At 58.1% G+C, this 21,688-nt stretch overlaps 8 protein-coding genes across 8 annotated transcripts; 4 read left to right on the top strand and 4 right to left on the bottom strand.

The window, feature by feature from the left end:
• Positions 1–717: 717 nt before the first annotated feature.
• Positions 718–2,020, top strand: VDAG_04727 (uncharacterized protein; the record flags this gene model as incomplete). The annotated part of the gene is made up of 3 exons (XM_009654331.1): positions 718–1,006; positions 1,067–1,472; positions 1,540–2,020. 3 exons carry the CDS (start codon positions 718–720, stop codon positions 2,018–2,020), a joined length of 1,176 nt encoding a protein of 391 aa, XP_009652626.1.
• An 868-nt stretch (positions 2,021–2,888) lies between these two features.
• Positions 2,889–3,865, bottom strand: VDAG_04726 (uncharacterized protein; the record flags this gene model as incomplete). Its single annotated transcript, XM_009654330.1, has 3 exons — positions 2,889–3,315; positions 3,399–3,509; positions 3,615–3,865. The coding sequence occupies 3 exons, from the start codon at positions 3,863–3,865 to the stop codon at positions 2,889–2,891; spliced, it is 789 nt and encodes a 262-aa protein (XP_009652625.1).
• A 573-nt stretch (positions 3,866–4,438) lies between these two features.
• Positions 4,439–5,438, bottom strand: VDAG_04725 (uncharacterized protein; the record flags this gene model as incomplete). The annotated part of the gene is made up of 2 exons (XM_009654329.1): positions 4,439–5,020; positions 5,079–5,438. 2 exons carry the CDS (start codon positions 5,436–5,438, stop codon positions 4,439–4,441), a joined length of 942 nt encoding a protein of 313 aa, XP_009652624.1.
• Positions 5,439–5,918: 480 nt separating this feature from the next.
• VDAG_04724 (uncharacterized protein) lies at positions 5,919–8,108 on the bottom strand (the record flags this gene model as incomplete). Its single annotated transcript, XM_009654328.1, has 1 exon — positions 5,919–8,108. One exon carries the CDS (start codon positions 8,106–8,108, stop codon positions 5,919–5,921), a length of 2,190 nt encoding a protein of 729 aa, XP_009652623.1.
• Positions 8,109–9,710: 1,602 nt separating this feature from the next.
• Positions 9,711–11,130, top strand: VDAG_04723 (1-acyl-sn-glycerol-3-phosphate acyltransferase; the record flags this gene model as incomplete). The annotated part of the gene is made up of 3 exons (XM_009654327.1): positions 9,711–9,895; positions 9,975–10,667; positions 10,773–11,130. 3 exons carry the CDS (start codon positions 9,711–9,713, stop codon positions 11,128–11,130), a joined length of 1,236 nt encoding a protein of 411 aa, XP_009652622.1.
• A 727-nt stretch (positions 11,131–11,857) lies between these two features.
• Positions 11,858–13,005, top strand: VDAG_04722 (oxidoreductase domain-containing protein; the record flags this gene model as incomplete). Its single annotated transcript, XM_009654326.1, has 2 exons — positions 11,858–11,901; positions 11,955–13,005. 2 exons carry the CDS (start codon positions 11,858–11,860, stop codon positions 13,003–13,005), a joined length of 1,095 nt encoding a protein of 364 aa, XP_009652621.1.
• A 1,407-nt stretch (positions 13,006–14,412) lies between these two features.
• On the bottom strand, positions 14,413–16,188 carry VDAG_04721 (5'-nucleotidase; the record flags this gene model as incomplete). The annotated part of the gene is made up of 3 exons (XM_009654325.1): positions 14,413–15,208; positions 15,243–15,993; positions 16,050–16,188. 3 exons carry the CDS (start codon positions 16,186–16,188, stop codon positions 14,413–14,415), a joined length of 1,686 nt encoding a protein of 561 aa, XP_009652620.1.
• Positions 16,189–19,777: 3,589 nt separating this feature from the next.
• Positions 19,778–21,304, top strand: VDAG_04720 (uncharacterized protein; the record flags this gene model as incomplete). Its single annotated transcript, XM_009654324.1, has 2 exons — positions 19,778–20,458; positions 20,516–21,304. The coding sequence occupies 2 exons, from the start codon at positions 19,778–19,780 to the stop codon at positions 21,302–21,304; spliced, it is 1,470 nt and encodes a 489-aa protein (XP_009652619.1).
• Between the last annotated feature and the right edge of the window lie 384 nt (positions 21,305–21,688).

Genomic DNA, 21,688 nt, shown 5'->3' with positions numbered 1-21,688 from the left:
CCGAAGTTGCCCGCCACCTGCCATGATGCAGGCTCATGTCTTGGTCTATCTGGATTCTGTGCTATCCTCCATAGGCCAGGGCTAGACCTACGGAATGACCACAGAGTATTGAAGCCTGTTCGGAGGGCTTGGTTCATCCTAAAGCGAGTTGCAGCGAGTCATCATGAGGCAGGCATTATTTGGCGAGCAGGCGCCGAGAGACTAGAGGCCCAGCCGGCGTCTCAGCTCCAAGCTCTTCACCATGACATAGCAAGGATACCCCGTTCTTGGCGCGGTCTGCAAAGAAAATCGATCGCCGCACCGCCCCGTTTCCCCGTCCAGGTTCAAGGGCCGTTGACCAGCCGCAGCCGATCAAACGTGGTTGTGCCCTGACTCGGAACGTCGTCCTGCTGGCGCACCTTCAGACGGACGCCAAACGTGCCGCGACACCAAACCACACGCACAAGCGTCGCTATCAAGCCGTAGAGTGACCACTGCTAGAACTGTTCTTGGCAGGCACCGAACACGCTTGCAGGCACTAATGCAGATTACGGCCCCTTTTTCCTCCTCTCGAAGACGCCTCCTAATGTATGAGAGGAGACATGAGGGGTTGTCCATTTGGATGAACCCATTACATTTAACGCTGTTGTGCACCTGCGCTTGAGAACACGGACGGTTGCTCTCGCACCTTCGAAGTTAACCGGTTCCAAGGCCGTTGGTTTCTTTGCAGCCGCTAAAATGCTGACGCTTCTACCCGACCGCTTTGTCCTTGAGGAGGTGACAGAGTATGATATGATCATTGCCTCGCTGGCCTGGGGCTTTACACTCGGTATCGGCTGGTTGACGACATGGTCGGCCATTCAGCAAACAAGGGCCATCTACAAGCGTCGACGGAGGTCCATCTTCAGAAATGCCTACGTCTGGATGATCTGGGGAGAAATCCTGGTTTGTCTTGGCTTTGGTATTATCTGCTTCATGTACCTCTTGGGGCTCATCCCCCCTAGCTTTGCATTTTACTTCTGCATCTGTCAGTTCAGGCCCACTTCCTGCACTTGATTCTTTTCTTCAGAACTAACAGCAGCTATAGTGACTTTATGGGCTTTACAAGTTCAGTTCCTGCTTCAGATCATTATCAACAGATGCGCCATTCTACTTCACGACAAGACCCATGTCTGGCGCCTCAAGTACGGCGTTGCCTTTCTCATTACGGCGATCAATATTTCCGTTTACTGCATCTGGGTCCCGGCAAGGTTGCAGATCTCCGAAACATATATCCATGTGAACCTTGTCTGGGATCGCTGCGAGAAGGTTATCTACCTGCTGGTTGATGCCTGTCTCAATTTCTACTTCGTTCGCATCGTGCAACAAAATCTTGTTCAGTTGGGTCTCCGCAAGTACTCGAACTTGGTCAGGTTCAACATGTTCATTATCATCTTCTCTCTGAGCATGGATGTCCTCATCATCGCCATGATGAGCCTGAACAACACCTTTGTGTAAGTTGCTTGAAGCCGTTGCGCATTAACACACAAGTTCAGCTGCTGACGATGATTTCCCCCACAGGTACATGCAGTTCCACCCTCTCGCCTACATCGTCAAGCTCAAGATCGAAATGTCCATGGCCGACCTCATCGCCAAGATCGCCCGCAAGCAGGATAACAACCCGGCCTCGGATGAAGCCTTCTCGCGCTCTCAAGGCACGCACGGCACCCGCGGCGCGGACACGACCCTCAAGTCCCAGCACCCTCCTCCTCTGGATGAACCCAAGGACGGCAAGAACAGGCCGTGGGCTACCGTCACAACCACAGTTGAAATGCACACAATGAAGAAGCCGGGGCCGGGCGACAAGCCCTTTAGCCACAACGATACGGATACCCTGATCGACCAGTCGCCGACCAGCTCGTACATACAAAGAACAACAAGCGCCAGCGGGGGGCACGACGAGCCCTCGTTCAGCCGAGGCGGTGGAGGTTCGATGAGCAGCTATGAGTCCATGGCGCATGGAATCGAAGTGTCCGATAAGGCTGTTGCGGGGAGGGTATGATGTCTGATTATTTCAAAATTTGGTGTTGGAGGCTCTTTCCATTTCAACGTTTTCAGCGAACTACCTAGACATAGAGACAAGACGTCTCGTTAATTTCTTACAATGCAACAATTCGAGACAAGCATTCTCCGCAGGGTGGCGTTTGTGTGTTATATGTCGATGGGGAAGATCGATTTCAAGGTAATCTTGGCACCAACACGGAAGCACAACGCCCGTGAACTATATTCCCAACATGTCTTCAGCGTTCTTGAATTCATCGGTGGGTATCTCATATTAAGCATTGACGAAAGGAAGATGGGATCTACAGGGATGCCTGGACCTGTAGACCTAGGGGAGCGAAAGGCCGGCGGGAGACAGCCTGTAATTTGATTGTAGGGTGACCGAAGAAGGACTGAGGATGACGAGGAAATGAGCCGTGGGAAATTTAGCGAGCCACACGATCAAGAGGATAGCGCTTTTTCTAACTGTCCAGAGACCCGAAGAGATCAACAGTCGTTGCCTCACAGCTCGACTACACTTTTCGGTACCAGAACTGGGCGGCAAGGGCTGGCAGGCAGAATATCATGTTTCTCCAGAATCGAATTCCGTCTTGCCAAGAACATGGCATCTTCGCTTGTCGTGAGACTCCTCTGACAGTTGGCCACACTCCTTTCTGGTTTCAGCCAAGACTACAGTCTTTGTACCCGATCACACAGTGATGGAAACGTACTTGGGATTCGAAAAGACAAGTACGAGCTGCATACATACCTAACTCTCCATACACCGGGCCCACACCTTAGCCCAGCGTAGAGAATTTCCAGGACAACCCAAATGACTCCAAGTCTTCCACACCTTGGAATATCCAACCACCAATTCTGAAGTAGACGCCTCACCGACCAGAGTTAGAGCGAGAGCGGGGCATGTTAAAGGCCCACCGAATGGATTGTTCCAAATGTGCATCGTTCTGAAGTGCCGTCTCCAGGAAGAAGTCCGTCCATTCCGACCTATAACTGCCCGAAGCTTGCCTGACCTGGGGAGCGTATCTTGAGGAACTGACAATGAAGACCAAGTCCTGATAATCAGCTCGCGTCTCGCGGTTGTAGTGCGATTTGAGTTTGGCCGCTACCAGGGGGCCAATCGCCAGCATATCGCACTGAAACGAGATCTGAGTCACCGTGAAGGACATTCTCTCGACAGAGCTTGCAATGTCGCGGGGGATCAGATGGCCTTCTGAACCCTTGGGCTTCAGATCAAGCTGTACAAGCTGGCCTCGAATATCGACAACGATCCGCGCCACTCCAGATACCCATTGCATCCTGTTGGTGGGCCGGTATACACTGCTTTCCATCAGCAACAGGTATCTCTTTCATCTGATGCTCCGCTCGTCGTCGGCCGCGACTCGCTTGAGTCTCCGTCCATCTCATCGCCAATCTTGGCGCAGACCGCTGGCATGGACTCGCGGATGGCGTCCATGAGCATGCCGAGATCCACCTTGAAGGTAAGCCTCGTGCTGTTGATCGTCATCACGGGGGTATACCCTCAACGTTCCACGAGAGGGAGGGGGAGGGTTGTAAGGGAGGGTGGATGCTGTCGGGACATGAATCATAGAACCAACCTTCTATGGCTGTTGAAAATGCTCAACAGGGCCTCCATACGTGGTGGGTTGTCTACGGCAATATCGACATCGCCTGTTGTGCGGCCTGAACCGCGGAGGTAAAAATTCATGCCACCCATTACCCCATAGGCAATAGCGTTGCGCTCTAAAACGCCAGCGACCAAGGCCAGCGCCTGCGCTTGGTGGCCCGGCCTCGCCATCTCTGCCGACTCTTCGAGATGTTCAAGGTCGTCCTCGGTATAATTAGGCATATTGGGAAACCGGAGGTAGGTTCTAGGTGATCTTTGAGCTGTGAGTGCCCGTTGAATGATGTCCAGGCATCTCCGCCTCAACGTGGACGATTCGAGAGTAGCAAGGGGACGAGCGTGCTCTTATGCTTCTGTCGCACCAAGCGATGATCATATTCCGGCCGCTGGCCGTGTGGTGTCGTGTGGCTTCATGATGGGGTCGTTCGGTCCAACATGCCGTCTCACCAGAGCACATAGCAGCTTCGCCATTTGTATTTTTCAACTTTTGAAAAATGCCTGAGACAAGCTAAATCCTTTCACACAGTGAAAGATCATCTGCGCGACGTGTTGGCTCACCATCAGGCCAACAACATCTACCAGGCCAATCATTACATGAGCCAAAGCGCCAGTGTTGGCGGTAGCAGGCGCCTAGCCATGACCTGGCACGACTTGCCGAGTGGTTCAATCAGACCACCAACTGCCACTCCAACATGACATCAATCCAACCAGCGGGATCCAACTCCATTGTCTGGTTGTACTGTCTGGTCGACTGGCAAGCATCAGGCGTTGGCGCTTAGAAATTCTCCCTCATCCCTGCTACATCTCCCTGTCGCGAGTGCGTGGATCCATATCGTTCTTGATGCGACGCCAACGGGTTTTGTACCGCCCCTCCTTGGTGTCGTCGATGCGCTTCTCCTTGGTACGAACAATGCTCTCCCAAAGTCCCCGGCGATCCAAGGTTTCGTTGAACTGTCCCAGGCCCTTCTCTTCCAGAACAGGATTCTGCGCGCGACAGAAGGCACGCGCCTGTTGCTGCAGATCGGCAAAGTCCATATTGGCCTCAGCCCACTGCACGTCCAAGTCCATGCCGTCGACAAAGTCCTCTAGATCGGCGCCAGCCTGCATGATCAAGAGTGAGCGCGCGAACTGCGCCATCTGCGGGTAGGGAATGCCCTTGTTGCTGCGTTCGCAGTGCTCGGGTCTGGGGTCGACGCAGCAGCGCGACGACGGCGTCAGGATGAAGAACAGCTCGGCGGCCCGCAGCTGAAAGGCGGGGTGGAGGTGGCGGAGCGAGTACGGCACCATGGGCGGCGGCCGGGCGCGCTTGTAGGCCTCGTGTGCCGAGAAGATGCCCGCCGCGTCATCGAGGCTCTCGTCCGGGACGCAAATGTCCCACTCCTGGCGGCGCGCTGGTCAACCCATCGGACGTGGAGAGGTGTATGGGTCGAACGCTTACCGCCGTGACTCGTCCGGCTCCGAAATATCGGAGAGCGTTGGCGCCGATGACGCACGCCGGTATCGCGGCTTCGTTGAGCAGTGTGATCACGTCTCGCACATCCTCGATCGTGCTTTCCCGTCCTTCGTGGTATCTGATGCCGGGGAGATGCTCCTGGAGAAGATCCAAAGCATCGCCGTCACCGGCGCTGCTGATTGATGCCGCGCTGGTGCCGTTGTGCAACCGGGCTGTTGCTGTGGGGGTACGGTCGAGAGAAGTAGTAGCATGGACTGCCTCGCTCTGAGCGGCCTCGACTTTTTCACTTTCTATCTTGTCGTTGGCGACCGCTTCTGTAATAGGAGTCTCGTTTGCGACGCTCATTTTGGATGGCTGCAATTCGTCATGTATTGGGCAGCTATCGGGACAAGGCCGCGCTCATGAAAGTGAATGAGAAGAAGGGGTCGTTGAAAGAGAAGGTACACGAGGGGGAAACATGTAGCATAGTGAGTGGGGGTGGGCAAAGGCCATTTGCGGCCAATTGCATGATGGCAAATAGCCGCCCTCGTCGGCCATGCCTCGAACTTCATGGCGACGATGCAATGAGCAGCAGATGGGAGGACACAGCTCCGAGTAGATTATCCTCAAGACCATGTCTTCTTGCTGAGGCTGGATTTTCAAGCTTTAGCTTTCCATGTTGATCAAGTCTAGTGTTCGTGAGACGTATTGTATGCTAAAACTGATATCTCGACACTCGGGTTCATACCACTATGCTGGTGCGAATTGGTTCATCTTGCAGGTTCTGTACTGAGATTTTTGCCAAATTCCTCTATGATCCACATGCTTCAGATGCAATTTACAGATTCAGAACAAATGCCCTCCATCAATACCGAGGGTTCTGGTCGTACCGTCCATCTTGCTGGTACCCCTGGCCCTGCGGCCGGCCGTCGTCCCGCCTATAGTCATCATCGCGTCTGTAATCATCATTTCGTCGATAGTCACCCTCGCGCCTGTAACCCTGCTCCTGACGGCCCCCTTGATCTTGGCGGTAGTCTTGGTTCTGCTGGTAGTCCTGGGCACCATGGTAGCCCTGGGACTGACCAGACGGATACTGCGAGGGTGGGGGCGGGTAGTCGTTGGGGCGATTCTCGCCGTGAGGCTGCTCCTGCGGTCGATACGCCTGGTACTGCTGCTGCGGGCGGTATTCCTGATCCTGCTGCGGTCGGTAATCGTGCTGCTGCGGGCGGTAGCCTTGGTCCTGGTGTTGGCCGGGCCGGTCATCCTGCGGCGGCCGATACTGCGAGGAGGAGTTGTGCCCCTGCTGGCCGTACGTCGACCCTCCGCCATCCAATTCCTGTGGTGGCGGAGCGTAGCCTCCGTGACCGGAGTTACCAGGCTGATATGGCGAAGGCGGCTTGTAACTCGACTGGCTGTGCGGTTGGCTTCCTCCGTCAAGCTCGGCATACCCGCTCGGTGCAGAGTTTCCCGGCTGGTACTGCGACGGCGGGTTGTACTGCGATGGCGGGTTGTACTGCGATGGCGGATTGTGCTGAGATGGCGGGTTGTACCCCTGCTGGCCATGCGTCTGCCCTGCACCGTCATGGCTCTGCACCGGCGGCGGCGGCGGCGGCACGTAGCCACCCGGCGCAGACTGGCCGGGCTGAACACCGCCGACATGCTGGGTTCCCGACGCCGGAGCACCGACGCTGACGCCCTCGTCGCCAATGTCGTCCGGCACGGAGATCTTGACCTTGGGCAGGTACTTCTGCACCTTTTGCTCGACCATTGCTGCACAAAGACCCAGCTCTCCTTCTCGACTTGCGGTGGCCGCCGTTGACGATCCCAGGATGCTCTCGCGCAAGTCTCCTGGACCTTGCGCACGAGGCCGCGGATCTTGTCGAGCAGTTTCGTCTTGATGTCGTCGCCGAAGCCGCGGTCCCGCTGCTGGCCGCCAGCGCCGCCGGCGCCGGCGTCGCGGTCGAGCTGCGCATCAAAGGGGTTGCCGCCGAGGATCTTCTCGAGCGGGCGCTGGAAGGCGTCGGGCAGCAGCTCGAACAGCTGCTTCTCGATGGCGCCGAGGATCTTGCGGAACTCGAGACGCACGTTGCGGTGCACCTTGGCGAGGCCGGTGCTCAGCTTGTCGCTGATGACCTTGGAGAAGCCGCTGCCGGACCCGTCGGCGTCGCCGGCGTCGCGCGTCTGGTCGCCGAACCCCCGCGCGGCGCCGCCACCGCTGCCTTCGTGGGACGGCTTCTTGCTGCCAAACAGGCCGCCGAGGCCCTTGACGAGATCCTTGACTTGGTCTTCAATCTCGCCCTTGACGCCGTCGCCGAGGTCGCGCGTGCTCGTGTTGCCGCGCAGCCAGGTCTTGATGTGCTCGAGCGCGAGGCGCGTGAACTGGGCGGCGATGGGCGCGTGCTGCTCCCGCAGCTTGAGGCCGACCTTCTCCTTGATCTCGGGGCTGATGAGGCGGGCCTTCTCTTCCGGGTTGCGCGAGGCGTCCTTGACCGTGTCGCTGAGGACGCCGAGGAGGCCGTCAAGCTTGAATCCCTGGCCACCGGAGGAGCCTTTGTTGTTGTTGTCGAGCTGGTCCTGGACTATGTCAAAGGCTGCGGAGAGGAAGCCCCTGGCGCCAGACGAGGAGCTGTTGCCGCCGGGGCCACCACGCGAACGGGTGTCGCCGCCGCCGCCGCCGCCGCCGCCTTCGGTAAGGTTGAAAATGTCACGGAGATCATCGCTCGCCTCATCGGTAATCTTGCTAAACCCACGCGTCAGGCTGGCAATCTCATCGGCAAAGGGCAGCGACTGGCCGCCGTAGGCATCGGGCGCCGAGTTGTTGAGGCTGAACCCCCTCGAGGCGTCACCGGAGCTGTTTTTGTCCGTGTTGAAGAGGGAGCGGAAGGCGTCGACGACTTGGGTCTCGAGGCTGTCGATGGTCTTTTGCTGGAATGTCTCGAGCTCGGCCGTGATGCGGGGTTCGATCTGGGGAGCGAGCGAGTCAACGTACTCGTCGACCTTCTTCATGAGAACCTCGGGAACCCCGCGCGACGACATGATGAGAGTGATCTCTCGAGAGGATCTGAGGAGTGAGATGTTGGGAGACTTGGCGAGACACGGGGGGTATGTCCGGTGGTACGGTAGCCGGATAGAGTTGGGTTGACGGCAGTGAGGGAGGGTGGAGGGGTGGAGGGGTAGGGGCAGAGGAGGGGCAGAGGAGGGGCAGGAGAGGGGCAGTGTGCTGCTGCCTTGGAGGGTATGACGTCTGCGCACGGGCCAGGTGCTGCTCATTCATGTTGACTGATTGACTGATTGACGGATGGAATATCGGGATCGAGCAACGATTGCGTGCCTAGCAGTGAATGAAGTAGGTGGTTCTTCCTATTCATTTACCAAGTATAAGGTAGGTCGTGGTTGGTTTTACGAGGACTGCTAGGGGCTCTCTGCAGTGTAAATGCATGCTCAAGCTTAAGCCAATGCCAACCTGAAGCTAGATAGTCACTCTTGATACAGTGTCTCAAGCATGGTGAATCTAGGAGTTGCGGTGAATTGGCACATCTTTTACTCCTCTTTAAAAATGGGTGGTGATCTCTAAGTTTCGATCATACTCCGGTCAACCAGACATAATCAAACAAGTCAGATCACACTCAACTCGAAAACCCCCAGAAAGTAGGGTTAAAACCCCCCAGAAAAGAAAATGAACAACCGCAGCCTTTGCAACGGCAAGACATGCCACAAAGTCCTGTGCAACCACGCCATGTGCCACAACTGCACGCCCTTGGACGTTGTCACGCTGTCGTGGAAGTGCTGCAACTGCCTCCAACTCACGACTGGTGGGGCCGCCAAGCACGACGTTTCCAAGGCCATGGTGTGCGAGAATCGCACCGAGTCCAAGCACGACACTGAGCAGAATAAGCCAAGCAGCGGGTAGACCGAGCATACAACTCCACCACATCCTCGGCTCGCACACCGACAGCTCGTGAAGATCAGTCATAACTGATTTGATGAACGGGGCAAGGGATTCCGATGTTGATGATAATGACTGCCAAGGGATCAATATGGGGAACAAATGATGGACCTTACTAGAAGGTTGCGTCACATTACACCCGACAACAAAATCCCAAATACATTATAACCCTGAGATACACAAGAAAAGGCCACTATTAACATTCACAACTCGACAGCAAGGGGTTTCACGTGATGTGGATGCGACCCTGTGTGGTGGGGCACCGCCATCAGGTGCCGAGGCGGTGGAACGTGATCGCTGGGGCTGATCCCAAACGTTGATGCCTACAGCGATCCACCACAGCTCCCGGCCGCACCGGACAGGGCTCCTCTGCTGCAACCATCGTCAGCCGCCCATCTCGGCCTGACCCTCCTCAGACCACTGGACCCTCTCATGGCTTCGCCGTCGGAATGACCCTCATAGCACTTCTCTCTTCTTGATCTTTCCTGCGAGGCATTGGTGCGTGGCGCGACTCGACTCTCTGCCTTTGGTCGTTTCGACCCCGCGATTTAGCTTCCACCGACTGCTTCACCCTGGGGCCCCACGTCGACCGCTCGGACCGTCCAACCGTCCGTCACTCCTATATCACTGCCCTCACCTTCCTTGCAACATTCAAGCCCAGATCAGCTGTGTGAACGACACGACCTGCCATCATGGCTGCCGAACTCCCCGACCCCGCGCCCAAGACGACCGTCTTCCCCGCGTTGAAGCCCGAGGCGGGCGCAGGTGGCAAGACACCAGAACTTGCGCATCCGGCAGGAAGGGCCAAGCACGGGACATTGATGCAAATCGTCAGAGGCTTCACATGGGCGGCCTACTTTGTGTGCTGCTGCGTCGCGTACGTCTCCTCCCCCTCTCCCCTTCCGTTCTCCCATGCTGCCTTCTCCGTACCGTCCGCTGACGCCTCGCCTCCCCAGCATCGGCACAACCCAGTTCCTCGGCGCGCCTCTGTACTACATCCGACGCGACCTCTACTACGCCTACATGGCCCTGACGAAGCAGTCGTTTGCGCTCCTCACGACGACCATGACGCAGTGGTGGGGGCCGACCAAGATCCGCATCAGCGGCGACGCCTCGGTCGCGCACCAGATGCGCCAGCAGCCCGACGGCATGGTCGAGTTTGACTTTCCCGAGCGCCTCGTGCTCGTGGCCAACCACCAGATCTACACCGACTGGCTCTACCTCTGGTGGATCGGCTACGCCAACACGCCGCGCATGCACGGCCACATCTACATCATCCTCAAGGAGTCGCTCAAGTGGATCCCCTTTATCGGCTGGGGCATGATGTTCTACGGCTTCATCTTCATGTCGCGCAAGATGGCCACCGACCGGCCGCGCCTCGCCCACCGCCTCGGCCAGCTCAAGACGACGCAGCGCGCCCCCGACGGCACCAGCTTCCTGAGCCCCATGTGGCTGCTGCTCTTCCCCGAGGGCACGAACCTCGCGCTCAACGGGCGCACCAAGTCGGCGGCCTGGGCGGAGAAGACGGGGCTCCGGGATGGCGAGCACGTGCTGCTGCCGCGGAGCACGGGCATGTACTTCTGCCTCAAGGAGCTCGGCGACACGGTCGACTACGTCTATGACTGCACCGTGGCGTACGAGGGCATCCCGTAAGTGTTTTCTTTTTCTTTTTCTTTTTTCGCTTCCACACACACACACACACACACACACACACACACACAGACGACTGGACCGGCGGACTGACGAGAGACCAGGCGCGGCAAGTTTGGCCAGGACTACTTCACGCTCTCGAGCACCTACTTCCAGGGCCGGCCGCCCAGGTCGGTCAACTTCCACTGGCGCCGCTTCAAGGTGTCCGAGATCCCGCTCGAGACGGCCGACGCGTTCGAGCTGTGGCTGCGCGCGCGGTGGTACGAGAAGGACGCGCTCATGGAGCAGTACCTGTCGACGGGGCGCTTCCCGCCGCTCGTCGGCCACAAGCAGGACTACATTGAGTCGGAGATCCGGACGAAGAACTGGTGGGACTTTTCGCAGATTTTTGTCGTCTTCGCGGCGTTTAGCCTGCTGTGTCGCATCTTTGTGCTGCAGTGGGTGCGGTTCACGGGGGCGTGAGGGTGCTGCTGAGTTGCGGAAGGATGGACGAAGTATATATGGGTAGAGGGCCGGGCGCAACAGGCTAAACGCTTAGACGAGGAGCGAAGATGTTTGTGTTTTCTAGATGTCAAGGTTGCCTGCGTTGGAGCTCGCTGGTTGGCTTCCAGACAAAAGAAGAGCCATGATGAATACGAAGCAGGGAGAACGTCATTCCACTCCCTACGTGGCCAGCCGCCGGTGTGACTCAACTGACAACGGAGCGTTCTCCTCTGGGCTCCCAGGTTGTGGTCTGCCAAAGAGGACAGTCTGTCCATTGTATTTATCAGCGCCTGGCCTAGATCCGGAGGCTCCTCGGTGTGATAGATTTTAACGACGTATTCAACGAAGCTGATGGAGTGGGCGCCCCAAGCTGCTTCGCGGAGTCTCGGGCCAGGTCGCGGGGCAGGTCTCGGACCAGTGGCCAGTGACACCATTTGCCAGAGTTAGGGGACTAACAGCTTAGCTCTGCCCTGTAGCTCAGCATCCCCCTGTCGCTACCGCCTTGGCGTCTCCTCGTCACCTCACCCCGCCAGTGGGGGTCAAGTGGGAAAGTGGGAGGAGGGGCAGCTCGAGTAGGAGCAGCTCGAGCAGGAGCAGCTCGAGCTGGAGCTCATAAACCATCGTCTTCCTTCTTCTTGATGGCATTCCAGGAACATCCAAGTCCTGAAGGTCAACGCGAATCATCCATCAGATCGAGAAAAAAATCATGGCCGCCGAAAAGAAGTTCAATGTTGCCATCATCGGCTACGGGTGAGTCCCCCTTCCTCAATCCCTCCCTCCCCCTCCGCTCTAACAGTTGCAAGCCTCTCGGCCAAGGTCTTCCACATTCCCTTCATCAACCTCGTCCCAACTCTGAACCTCCACACCATCATTCAGCGTAACCCAACCGCCGAATCATCCGCGCCAGCCGACTACCCCTCTCTCACCCACCACACCTCCCTCGCGCCCGCTCTCGCCGACCCGGCCGTCGACGTCGTCGGCATCCTCACGCCGCCCGACACGCACTTTGACCTCGCCTCACAGGCCCTGCGTGCCGGCAAGCACGTCCTCGTCGAGAAGCCCTTCGTGCCAACAGCCGCCGAGGCCGACGCCCTCATCGCCCTCGCGCGCGAGCACAACCGCCTCATCTGCGTCTACCAGAACCGGCGGTGGGATTCCGACTTTCTGACGCTGCGCCGGCTCCTCCGCGACGGCACCCTCGGCCGCGCGCTCGCGCTCGACACGCACTTTGACCGCTACCGCCCCGACAAGCCGACGACCTGGAAGGGCAGCCTGTTGATGGACCGCGGCGGCGGCGTCCTCTTCGACCTCGGCAGCCACCTCGTCGACCAGGCCTACGCCCTCTTCGGCACGCCCGCCGCCGTCTACGGCCGCCTGCTCGACCAGCGTGCCGGCCGCCTCGACGCCGACGACCCGGACAGCCTGCACGCCGTGCTGTCGTACGCCTCGGGCCTCGTCGTCACCGTGCGCGCCGCCGTGCTGTCCGTCGAGGAGGCCCAGCCGCGCTTCTGGCTGCGCGGCACCAAGGGCTCCTACCGCAAGCCGGGGCTCGACGTCCAGGAGCCCCAGCTCAAGGACGGCGCCACGCCCACGGATCCCGGCTTCGGCGTCGAGCCCGAGGCCGCCGCCGGCCGCCTCGTCGTTGTCCGCGAGGACGGCGCCGTCGAGGGCAGCACGCTGCTGACCGACAAGCCCGAGACGTACGTCCGGCTGTTTGAGGGCTTTGCCGCGGCCCTGGCGAGCGGTAGGGAGGAGGACGTGCCTGTGCCGGCGACGCAGGCGAGGGATGTGCTGAGGATCCTCGAGGCGATTCGCGAGAGCGCCAGGACGGGCAGGGAGGTGCGCTTTGACTGAGGCTGCCGTAGCATGTACTGAGCATGTACTGGAAATGACAGGATTTGTTGACAGTTTGGAGAAATGTGTTGCGCGCTCGAGACTTTGCATGCCGTTCGAACCACCTTATCCATGACAGCAACTCCGGACGATTCAGACCCCAGTTTGGCCAGTCCTCCATCAAACGCACATGTTCACGTTTGACCTGCACAGTCACGAGGCAACGGCACCCTCCCACAAGCCATCAACCCCGTCTCCACCCCCGTCTCCCCCACCCGGCCCGTCTCCCACTGCCGTCTCGGCAGATCTCGCAACCCTGTTCTCCCCAGCCACGGAACCAAGAGACCGAGTCGAACCTTGGTGCGTGCCGAGCAGGGAACACAGACCCTGAATCTCACCACTGGAATGAATTAGTCTTTGGGCGTGAGACACCACATCGAAGGGTGCGACGGGGGGGGCCAAAGTATAAGAAACCCTAATTACTGTCCAACCGAACAAGCCGGGCCAGCTAAAAAGACCACAGCAACCCACCCATCTCCCATCCCGCCGTGCTCACCACTTTTGCTTTCCCCAACCATGAGATTCACAGCCCTTTTCTCCGTGGCGGCCGCCGTGGCGTCAGCCTTCGTCTCGGCGGAGAAGTACATCATCTTCCTGAAGAAGGTAAGCGACTCCCGTCTCCGGATCCCCGGGAACACGGTATTGACGGAAGGCCTAGGGCGCGTCCGTGGACGCCTACGTCGCCAAGATCACGGCCGTGGCGCCCGTCGAGGTTACCCGCACCTTCGACGTCTTCAACGGCCTCGTTGTCGAGACGGAGGCGCACACGCGCGACTCGCTGGCTGCGTTTCCTGAGGTTGAGAGCGTCGAGGTGGACCAGGTGATTACCATTGGCGACTGCAACACGGGGCCGTGCTGAAAGAGAAGAAAGGACAGTCGCGCCCTGGGTTAGATGAGGAGCGAGGACGGAATGTCGGGAGATGCAGAAGCGTGAATTATTCATTTTCTTTTGGGGTTCCGCTGGAGTCGATTGCTGGGTCATAGACCAGGGTTGCAGCTGGAGAGATGAGCATGAGACAACAATGTCTCCAATGAAGTCAGCATACTCGCTGCTATTCTTGTCGCGCTTGGTTTATTATGGCGCCATACTTTGGTCGTCTCGCTGCCAGTGCTGTGCCTCTAGTTGATGCTGCTCAAATGAGGGCAAAACTTACTTCGCTCTGCATCGCCTTGCAAAGGAACCCCAATGGCCCGCGCGACAATAGGGCGATTGATAGGGCGATTGACGTTCGGTACTTTCAGACGAAAAACGTCAGCGTACATTGACATTTCGCAGAGTCACCATCACTTCAAGTGTTTCATGTGTGCATTCTGAACGAATTATTGATTATTAGGAGCTACATCATATTACACTACTGCACCAACCCCTCAAGGAGGAGTCGTCGTCTTGGGGCGGGGAATGCAGGGCGGCCTCGTTGACGTGGGCACGGCCGTAGTGGTGGGCACAGTAGGCACCGTGTCGACAACTTCGATGCGGCCCTCAATCTGCGCGTTGATGGGGTTGTTGTCGCGGACGTAGCGGGTGAGGACCTCGTCCTGCAGGTCAAGCGGGATGAAGTTGGTGGTCAGCTCGAAAATGTTGTCACCGCCGCCGGCAAGGAAGTCGAGCGTGACAATGGTGTACTCGGCATCGTCATCAATCTCCTCGCCGTTGATCAAGACGCTGACGAGGCGCGAGCCGACAGCGAGCGCGGGGTTGTACTGGATCTTGATGCTGCCGGAGACCTGGAAGCCCGACGTGACGGGGCGGCCGTTGAACTGGCTGACGCGGCTGACGCAGCCCTCGAGGATGCGGCGGACGTCAGCACCAGAGAACTGGAGCTCAGTGATGGCGTTGCCAAAGGGGAAGGAGATCAGGACGTTGCCACGAGTAATGTCACCAGCCTCAATACCGGCGCGAATGCCGCCGGCGTTGACCAGGGCAAAGTCGGCACCCTCAGAAGCGCGGTACTCGTACATGGCGTCAGCCATGACGTTGCCAAGAGTGCACTCTTGCGTCTGGCAGGTGCTCTGGACGAGCTCCACGTTGGTGAAGCCGATTGTCGGCAGCGAACTCCTCGAAAGGACCGCGCCACGACTTGATCTGGGCCTTGAGGGCCGCGTCCTCCGCAGTCTTGTTGGTGAGGTGGATGGGACCGCCGTGGTAGGCGAGAGCATGGCCCTCCTCATCAAAGGTGACGTCAATGTACCCGAGGTACTGGCCCCAGCGCCAGGCCTGAACAACGAAGACATCATCACCGTTGGCGTTCTTGACAATGGTGGGGTAGTCACCCTGGGGAGCCGTACCAGCAGGAGTGGCGGTGCCGAGGGGCGTGTGTGAGTGACCGCCCATGATCAGGGACAGACCAGTGGTGGCAGCAGCAAGCGCCTGATCGTCAGTGTAGCCGATGTGGGTGAGGGCCACAATACGCTTAATGTCGGTGGTGGCGTGGATCTCGTCGATGGCACGCTGAACGCTGCTGACGACGTCGAGGAACTCAGTGCCCGGTCCAGGGTTGGCAATGTTGGCCGTGGTCTGGGTCGTGCAGCCAATGACGGCCACGCCGTGCTTCTCGTAGATCTTGTACGGCAGAATGGTCTTGTTGAGAGCGGGGTGAGTGCTGACAATGTTGGCCGAGAGGACGGGGAAGGTCAAGTTCAGCAGGAACTCGCCGAGCTCATCATCACCGCCGTCGAATTCGTGGTTGCCGAGGGTCATGGCATCAAATCCGAGCTGGTTGACCGTCTCGGCAATCTTCTCTCCCTTGTAAAAGGTGTAGAAGAGGGTGCCCTGAAACTCGTCGCCGGCATCTAGGAACAGCGAGTTCTCGTACTGGGGACGGAGCTCATCAATGGCATGCTTGACACGGGCGTAACCGCCGAAGCAACCGCGCTCGGGGCGCGTGCAATCGGTACCCGAGGAAGAGAACTCGTCGAGGTGCGCGTGAACATCGTTGATGTGGAAGAAGGCTGTCGTTGTTGTCAATGAGAGACGCATGACCCAACTGAGAAGAGACATCACATACACATGTTGAAGTTGCCGGCCGCATCAACACCACGCTTCATCATGCGGGAGCTGTAGAGCTGGTCGATGTCGATCTTCTCGTGCGAGGCGACGACAGCACCGGCGGCGAACGCCAGGGTCGGCAGGATGTTCTGTCTCATCTTGGTGGTAGTGGCTGGGGGTGACTAGAACTTGTCGGTGCCACGGAACGAGTGCAGACAGGACTCAACGAGGTGACAGATTGAGCTGCAGAACGCGTCGGCATGATCTGCCGTCGAAGGGAGGGCCGACTTGGACTAAATACTATCAGTACGACTTGTAAGACTCGGTTGCCCACATGGGAAGTGACGGCAACATGTGCTTGGCTGCAGCCGCGAGCCGGGCGTTGGAACTGCTGGGACGCCAGCTTTCCAGGGACCATGAACATGGAAGCTCTAATCTCTGGATGATGAGTGGCTGGAGGGCGCCGACGAGGTGCCTGGCCAAGTTATCCAGGTCCCAGAATGTCGTAGAGGATGCTCGGGATGTCTTGAGCCCCTCCCCCACGTGCAGACGCCATAGGCTCACTTGAGGCTTATCAGCGGGTCAATTGCCGTCCTTGGGCGGGCGCCGTTGGGGCTTTTTGGCGGGGAAGCAGGCCCTTGGGGGAGCGAGAGAGAGGCATTGACCAATCTCGACGGCGATTGCGGCCATGCTTTTTGAGTTTGCGGAGCTCGGAGCGCGGTTGGAGGTTGGGTCCCAATCTTCTTTTCTCTTGCTGTTGTTCCGCTCAATGAATGCCATTGTCAGGAGACACTCGGTTTCCATAGTTCTTTCAGGTTCCTCTCGTCACTTGGGGAAGCTCGTTGATTGCCAGACTATCACTGGTCATGTTGGTCGCTGCAGACTGCGTACTTGGGTTCTGCTGTCGGACTGTCCCTCGCCACGTCCAGGAACCAGGCGATAGCCGGCGGCCGTTAGTTCGATAGTCAGGATCCCTTGAGATTCGAGAACGCCGCCATTCACAAACACCGCCAGACGAGGCTTGGGTCCTTCTCGTTGTGGGCAAGGCGCAGGGCGTCACTGGCCGCCTTGTACCGAGGTGGCAAGCGAAGTCGGCAGGGAGGCACCCAATGTGCTGCTGAGTTGCGCTGGAGACGCTCCGTCCTGGTGGTGAAGGCTCCGCCGGCCCAGAACTGATCGGGAAGGTCGCAAGGTTGTGGTAACGATAACCCCGTCGGACGTCGCCGAAGCCAGCTCCAGTGCGGGGGAGTACAGAGGGACTGGCCGCACGACGGCCACGGCGCTGTGGTTGCTGAGCGATGACGGGCTGGTGGCCAGCAATTCGGCGGCTGACAGAAAATAATGGCGAATGGATGGTCTAGGAGCTTCTGATGATCATCATTGCTGTCTTTGTTCTGGTAGCATCACTGAGGAACAGCTTTGGGAGGGGCGGGAAGGTGGAGGTGGGCGGAGTGTGGAAGCCGCCAGTGATTCAAGCTTAAACTCATCAGTGGCTGCCCAAGTGGCGGTGCGGGCGCCAAAGCCCTGTGGCTGCCACTGACCGCAAGCTCAGGGGCTGGACCGACGACTTAGGTAATCCATCGATAGACCAGACAGGCAGAATTTTAGGCAGTCGTGGCTGTTGCTTTTCAAGTCACCAAAACCTCAGAACGAGCATCACCAGCCAGTCGTCGGCTTCATCAGTTGCCCGATTAGGCACTATTGTGTCGTGATCTCTTGGCATGGGAAAAAGGCTCGAAAGTCAATCTACCTGTCCTTGAAGCGACGTCCCCCGCCAGCCATGATAGGATTTCCTCTTCGCCCTGATGAGGTTTCACTGGACCGCTGCCAACCCAAGTCTCCCATGATGCTGTTATTTGTCGTTGGCACTTGAAGGCATCGTAACAAATCAATCAAGCGAAGCCTTTCGACTTGACCATGCTCAAGATTTCTCGTCGGAAGCCGGCCTGCTCGACTCATGGCACCGAAAATCAATTACCACCATGGTCTCACGTAGAGCATGGCATATCAGCAGGTAACATCGAGACACTCACGTGCTGTATCGTACACTCAGCTCAACCGGCCGACCGGATATTGCACTGCAGTCATCCGGATTGCTATTCATGAGCCTCGGATGTCACGAGATTGTCCACTCTTTGAGGTAAGTGCTTCGCAGGAATCACGGGCCACATCAGCAGCGGCATGACTCGGTCGAACTCAATCATCCACCAGGGGTGCCGCCTCATTTCGGCTCTGCATCATTTCCAGCAATGAAAGATGTCATACAAATCGAAACTTCAACGCATCTGGCGACTCCATCTGGCGTGGGTGGCGATCGAGGGCAATTCGCGACTCGAGAAGCATCAACAGCGCAAGCCACCATGACCATTGTCCGAACAAGCCATTCCACAAGAAAAAGGAACACCCGGCGCCAAAGGCCGCTTTGAATCGGTCGCTGGGTGCTCATTTCCCATCCACGTGCATGGCGCCGACGCCAATGAGCGCCAGCGAACGCCTCGTCGAACCCGTCGAACGCACAAACACGATCCAGAAAGACTTTTCCCCCTCCCGTTACGGCCGGCCGGCTGAGGGCCCAGACTGAGGGTGGGTGGTTGGCTTGAGTATGAAAGGGTCTGAAAATCTGCCCGGAACAAACTGGCCTGGCTTGCCTCCCCCCCTGTGCGTTCGTCGGCCTTCTGCCCGTGATTGGCATCTGGTACGCTCCCAACTTCAAACGCGCCAGCTCTAGCGCTTACCAGCTGAACAGACGAGATGCCTGGGCTTGCCGTAGCCTCTGACGGCGCCCGATTGCCGCCGTCAGAACGCCCCCAGAAGCCGCCTCTCTTCTACCGGGCTTTCGACTGTCCCACCTGTCACTTTCTGCCCAGACCAGATCATCGAACCTATGCAGGTGATTGACCCTATGGCTGGCGGTCGTTGTACTGGCATAGATGTAATGGAAATCAGCCCCAGCTCCCACAACCGGGAGTAGTGCTGATCAGAAAGTCTCTTTCGGTCGCTTTTCAGCCCTCACCCGTCAGAGCCCCAGAAGGATGCGGTACAATCTAGCGAGGCTTACATGGTACCTTCTGACTCGGACCCAAGCACCTTGCTGCTTGTTCGCGCCCTCAAGGTCTGCCCCCTTTCGTGCCCTCCAAGGAAGAGGCCCGTCGGCGGAACAACCTCCCGACTCGTGAGTGGCCCTCCCACCTCATCAGCAGCCAACGACAGCGGCGCTCTGCATATGAGGAATGCCCCTCTGAAGCTCCAGAACCACGAGCAGCAGGGATTCAACGTGGTCCCCCACCTTGCTCACCTTCGCAGGATCGCTTGATGCGTCCACGTTGGGAGGCGCTAATGCCAAAGGTGCTGCACGTCGACTAAAGTCGTTCCTGGACCACCCCGGGCAGCTCACGGTTTCGCCGCTAAGAACGCCTATTACATGACTCCGTCGTTTCTCACTCGCTGCCGCCATTGTTGGTATTCCAGAGAGGCTTGGCCTTAGCCTCGGAGAATATTGCGGACAGTGCTGAGGCGTCGCCGAGGAGGGGCAAAGGAAAAGCCTTATGCGTGGACTCCATTGATATATCACACTTCTTCCACATTGGTCTTGGCTTTCTGCCAACTGCAGTGCATCCATCCAGCGGTCTGTCTAACTGTTGGAGATTTACTGGCAGCGGAGGATTCGTGACCACGACCTCAGATGCATCCATAAGAGACACTTTGGACAACCGACGACGACGACAACGACGAAACGACCACACTGTCATGAGCGAACCACACCTCGTTGTCCGCGGTGACGACTCCATCCTCAGTCTCGCTCCTCTCCCCGCTGTCCTTCACCGCGGGCTCGTTGCCGTATCTTTCTTCGGTTTCCTTTCTTTCATCAGCAGCGTCGCCCTTCTATTCTTTCTGCTTTTCAAACTGGTACGATGGCAGCTCCGACCGATCGACCTGGCCTCCGGGACCAACCCCAAGGCCACGCCTGTACTCGACCATGAACTTCCCGATGAGCACCTCTGTCCTCAGATGGAGGTGCCAGCACCGCAAGAGGAGGTGACGACCGTATGGGGACGGCTTCGCAGGGACCCCCCTAACCAGTTCCTCGTCTTGATCTTGAACCTGCTCTTCGCCGATATCCAGCAGGCCCTTGCCTTCTTGCTCAACGCTGCGTGGCTGCGAAAGGACGCCATTCGTGCGGGAACTTCAATGTGTTGGGCGCAAGGCTGGTTCGTTTCGACGGGCGATTTGGCATCCTCCGTCTTCATCTTCCTCATCGCCATGCACACATATTTGGGGGTTGTACGAGGCCACCGGATGGCTACGTGGGCTTTTTACACTACCATCATAGGCGGCTGGGCCTTCACCTATCTGACGGCCATCATTGGCGTCATCATCACGAACAACGGCGCGTCCGTGGGCGGCCTCTACGTTCGTGCTGGTGCATGGGTAAGCAAGCTGTATCCGAGAGTTGGGCTGAACATTGTGCTGACATGCATTACCTAGTGCTGGATCAACTCAGCTTACCAGGACATCCGTCTCTTCCTGCACTACCTCTGGATCTTCCTGTCGCTAGGCATCACCTCGGCCTTCTACATCCTCATCTTCTTCCACATCCGCAAGGCCACGCTTGCGGCCTCGCGCGAGGGACACCAAGGGCACAACAAGCAGAACCTCGCGGCACCCCTTCACCGTCGCTCCCTAATCGACCACGCCTCGCAAAGGACCTTTCTCCTGTACCCCTTTATCTACGTCATCTGCACAACGCCTCTAGCCGCTGGTCGCGTTGCCTCCATGGCCGGTGCCACCCCGTCCCTCGCATACTTCTGCTTCTCTGGCTCAATGATCGCTTGTAACGGGTGGCTCGATGTGCTACTGTATGCCACAACACGTCGCTCCATCGTCTTCTCCGACCTGCCGCCTTCGCAGGATACGGGTCTCGAGACCTTCGCCTTCATGCGCACGCCGCCGAATCGCCGATTCGGCAACGTCGTCTTCGTCGCCGGCGGCGCCGAAAATATGGTCAACGACGACTACAGGGGCCACTCCCGCGGTGGGCGCAAGAAGCTCGGCTCACTGGGCAAGCTGACGAGGCTGCGCGGTGAGGCGGGCTCTAGCGAGGACAGTCTCCAAGGTCCTGGACAGCAGGGCAGTGGCGGCGGTAGCAGTGGGGGCGGCGCTGGTCTGGGCGATTCAGATGGAGACGGTTACGAGCGTCGTAGTCGAGATGGATCATCACGGGGCTCGAGTCGAGGTCAGGAACGGGAACCGGACCAAGACCTATCTCGCAAGTGATTGCGTGAGCCTTGACTCGAGACCATAACATTGGTCAAGAACCTGACCCTGCTGACATTAGCCTCGTCCAACGCGCAGGCCGCTCAGGCTGCTGCTCATGTCATCTCTTCTATTGCTGCCATTGAGCTGCCCCGCAACCAGTGGCAGGATTTGCTGAACATCCTGGTCAAGAATGTTAGCGAAGGAAACGATCACCACAACCACACGTCTCTGACTACCATCGGTTACATCTGCGAGAGCCAGGACCCCCATCTGAGGACTGCCTTGATTGGTCTCTCCAACGCCCTCTTGACGGCAGTTGTACAGGTTGCCCGCAAGGAAGACGCCAATCTTGAAATCCGCCTTGCCGCCATCACTGCTCTTGGCGACTCCCTCGAGTTCGTG

Source organism: Verticillium dahliae, genomic scaffold, assembly GCF_000150675.1.
Source record: "Verticillium dahliae VdLs.17 supercont1.8 genomic scaffold, whole genome shotgun sequence".
Lineage (NCBI taxonomy): Eukaryota > Fungi > Ascomycota > Sordariomycetes > Glomerellales > Plectosphaerellaceae > Verticillium > Verticillium dahliae.
Note: the sequence above shows the minus strand (reverse complement) of the source record. Positions and strands in the feature narration are given on the sequence as shown.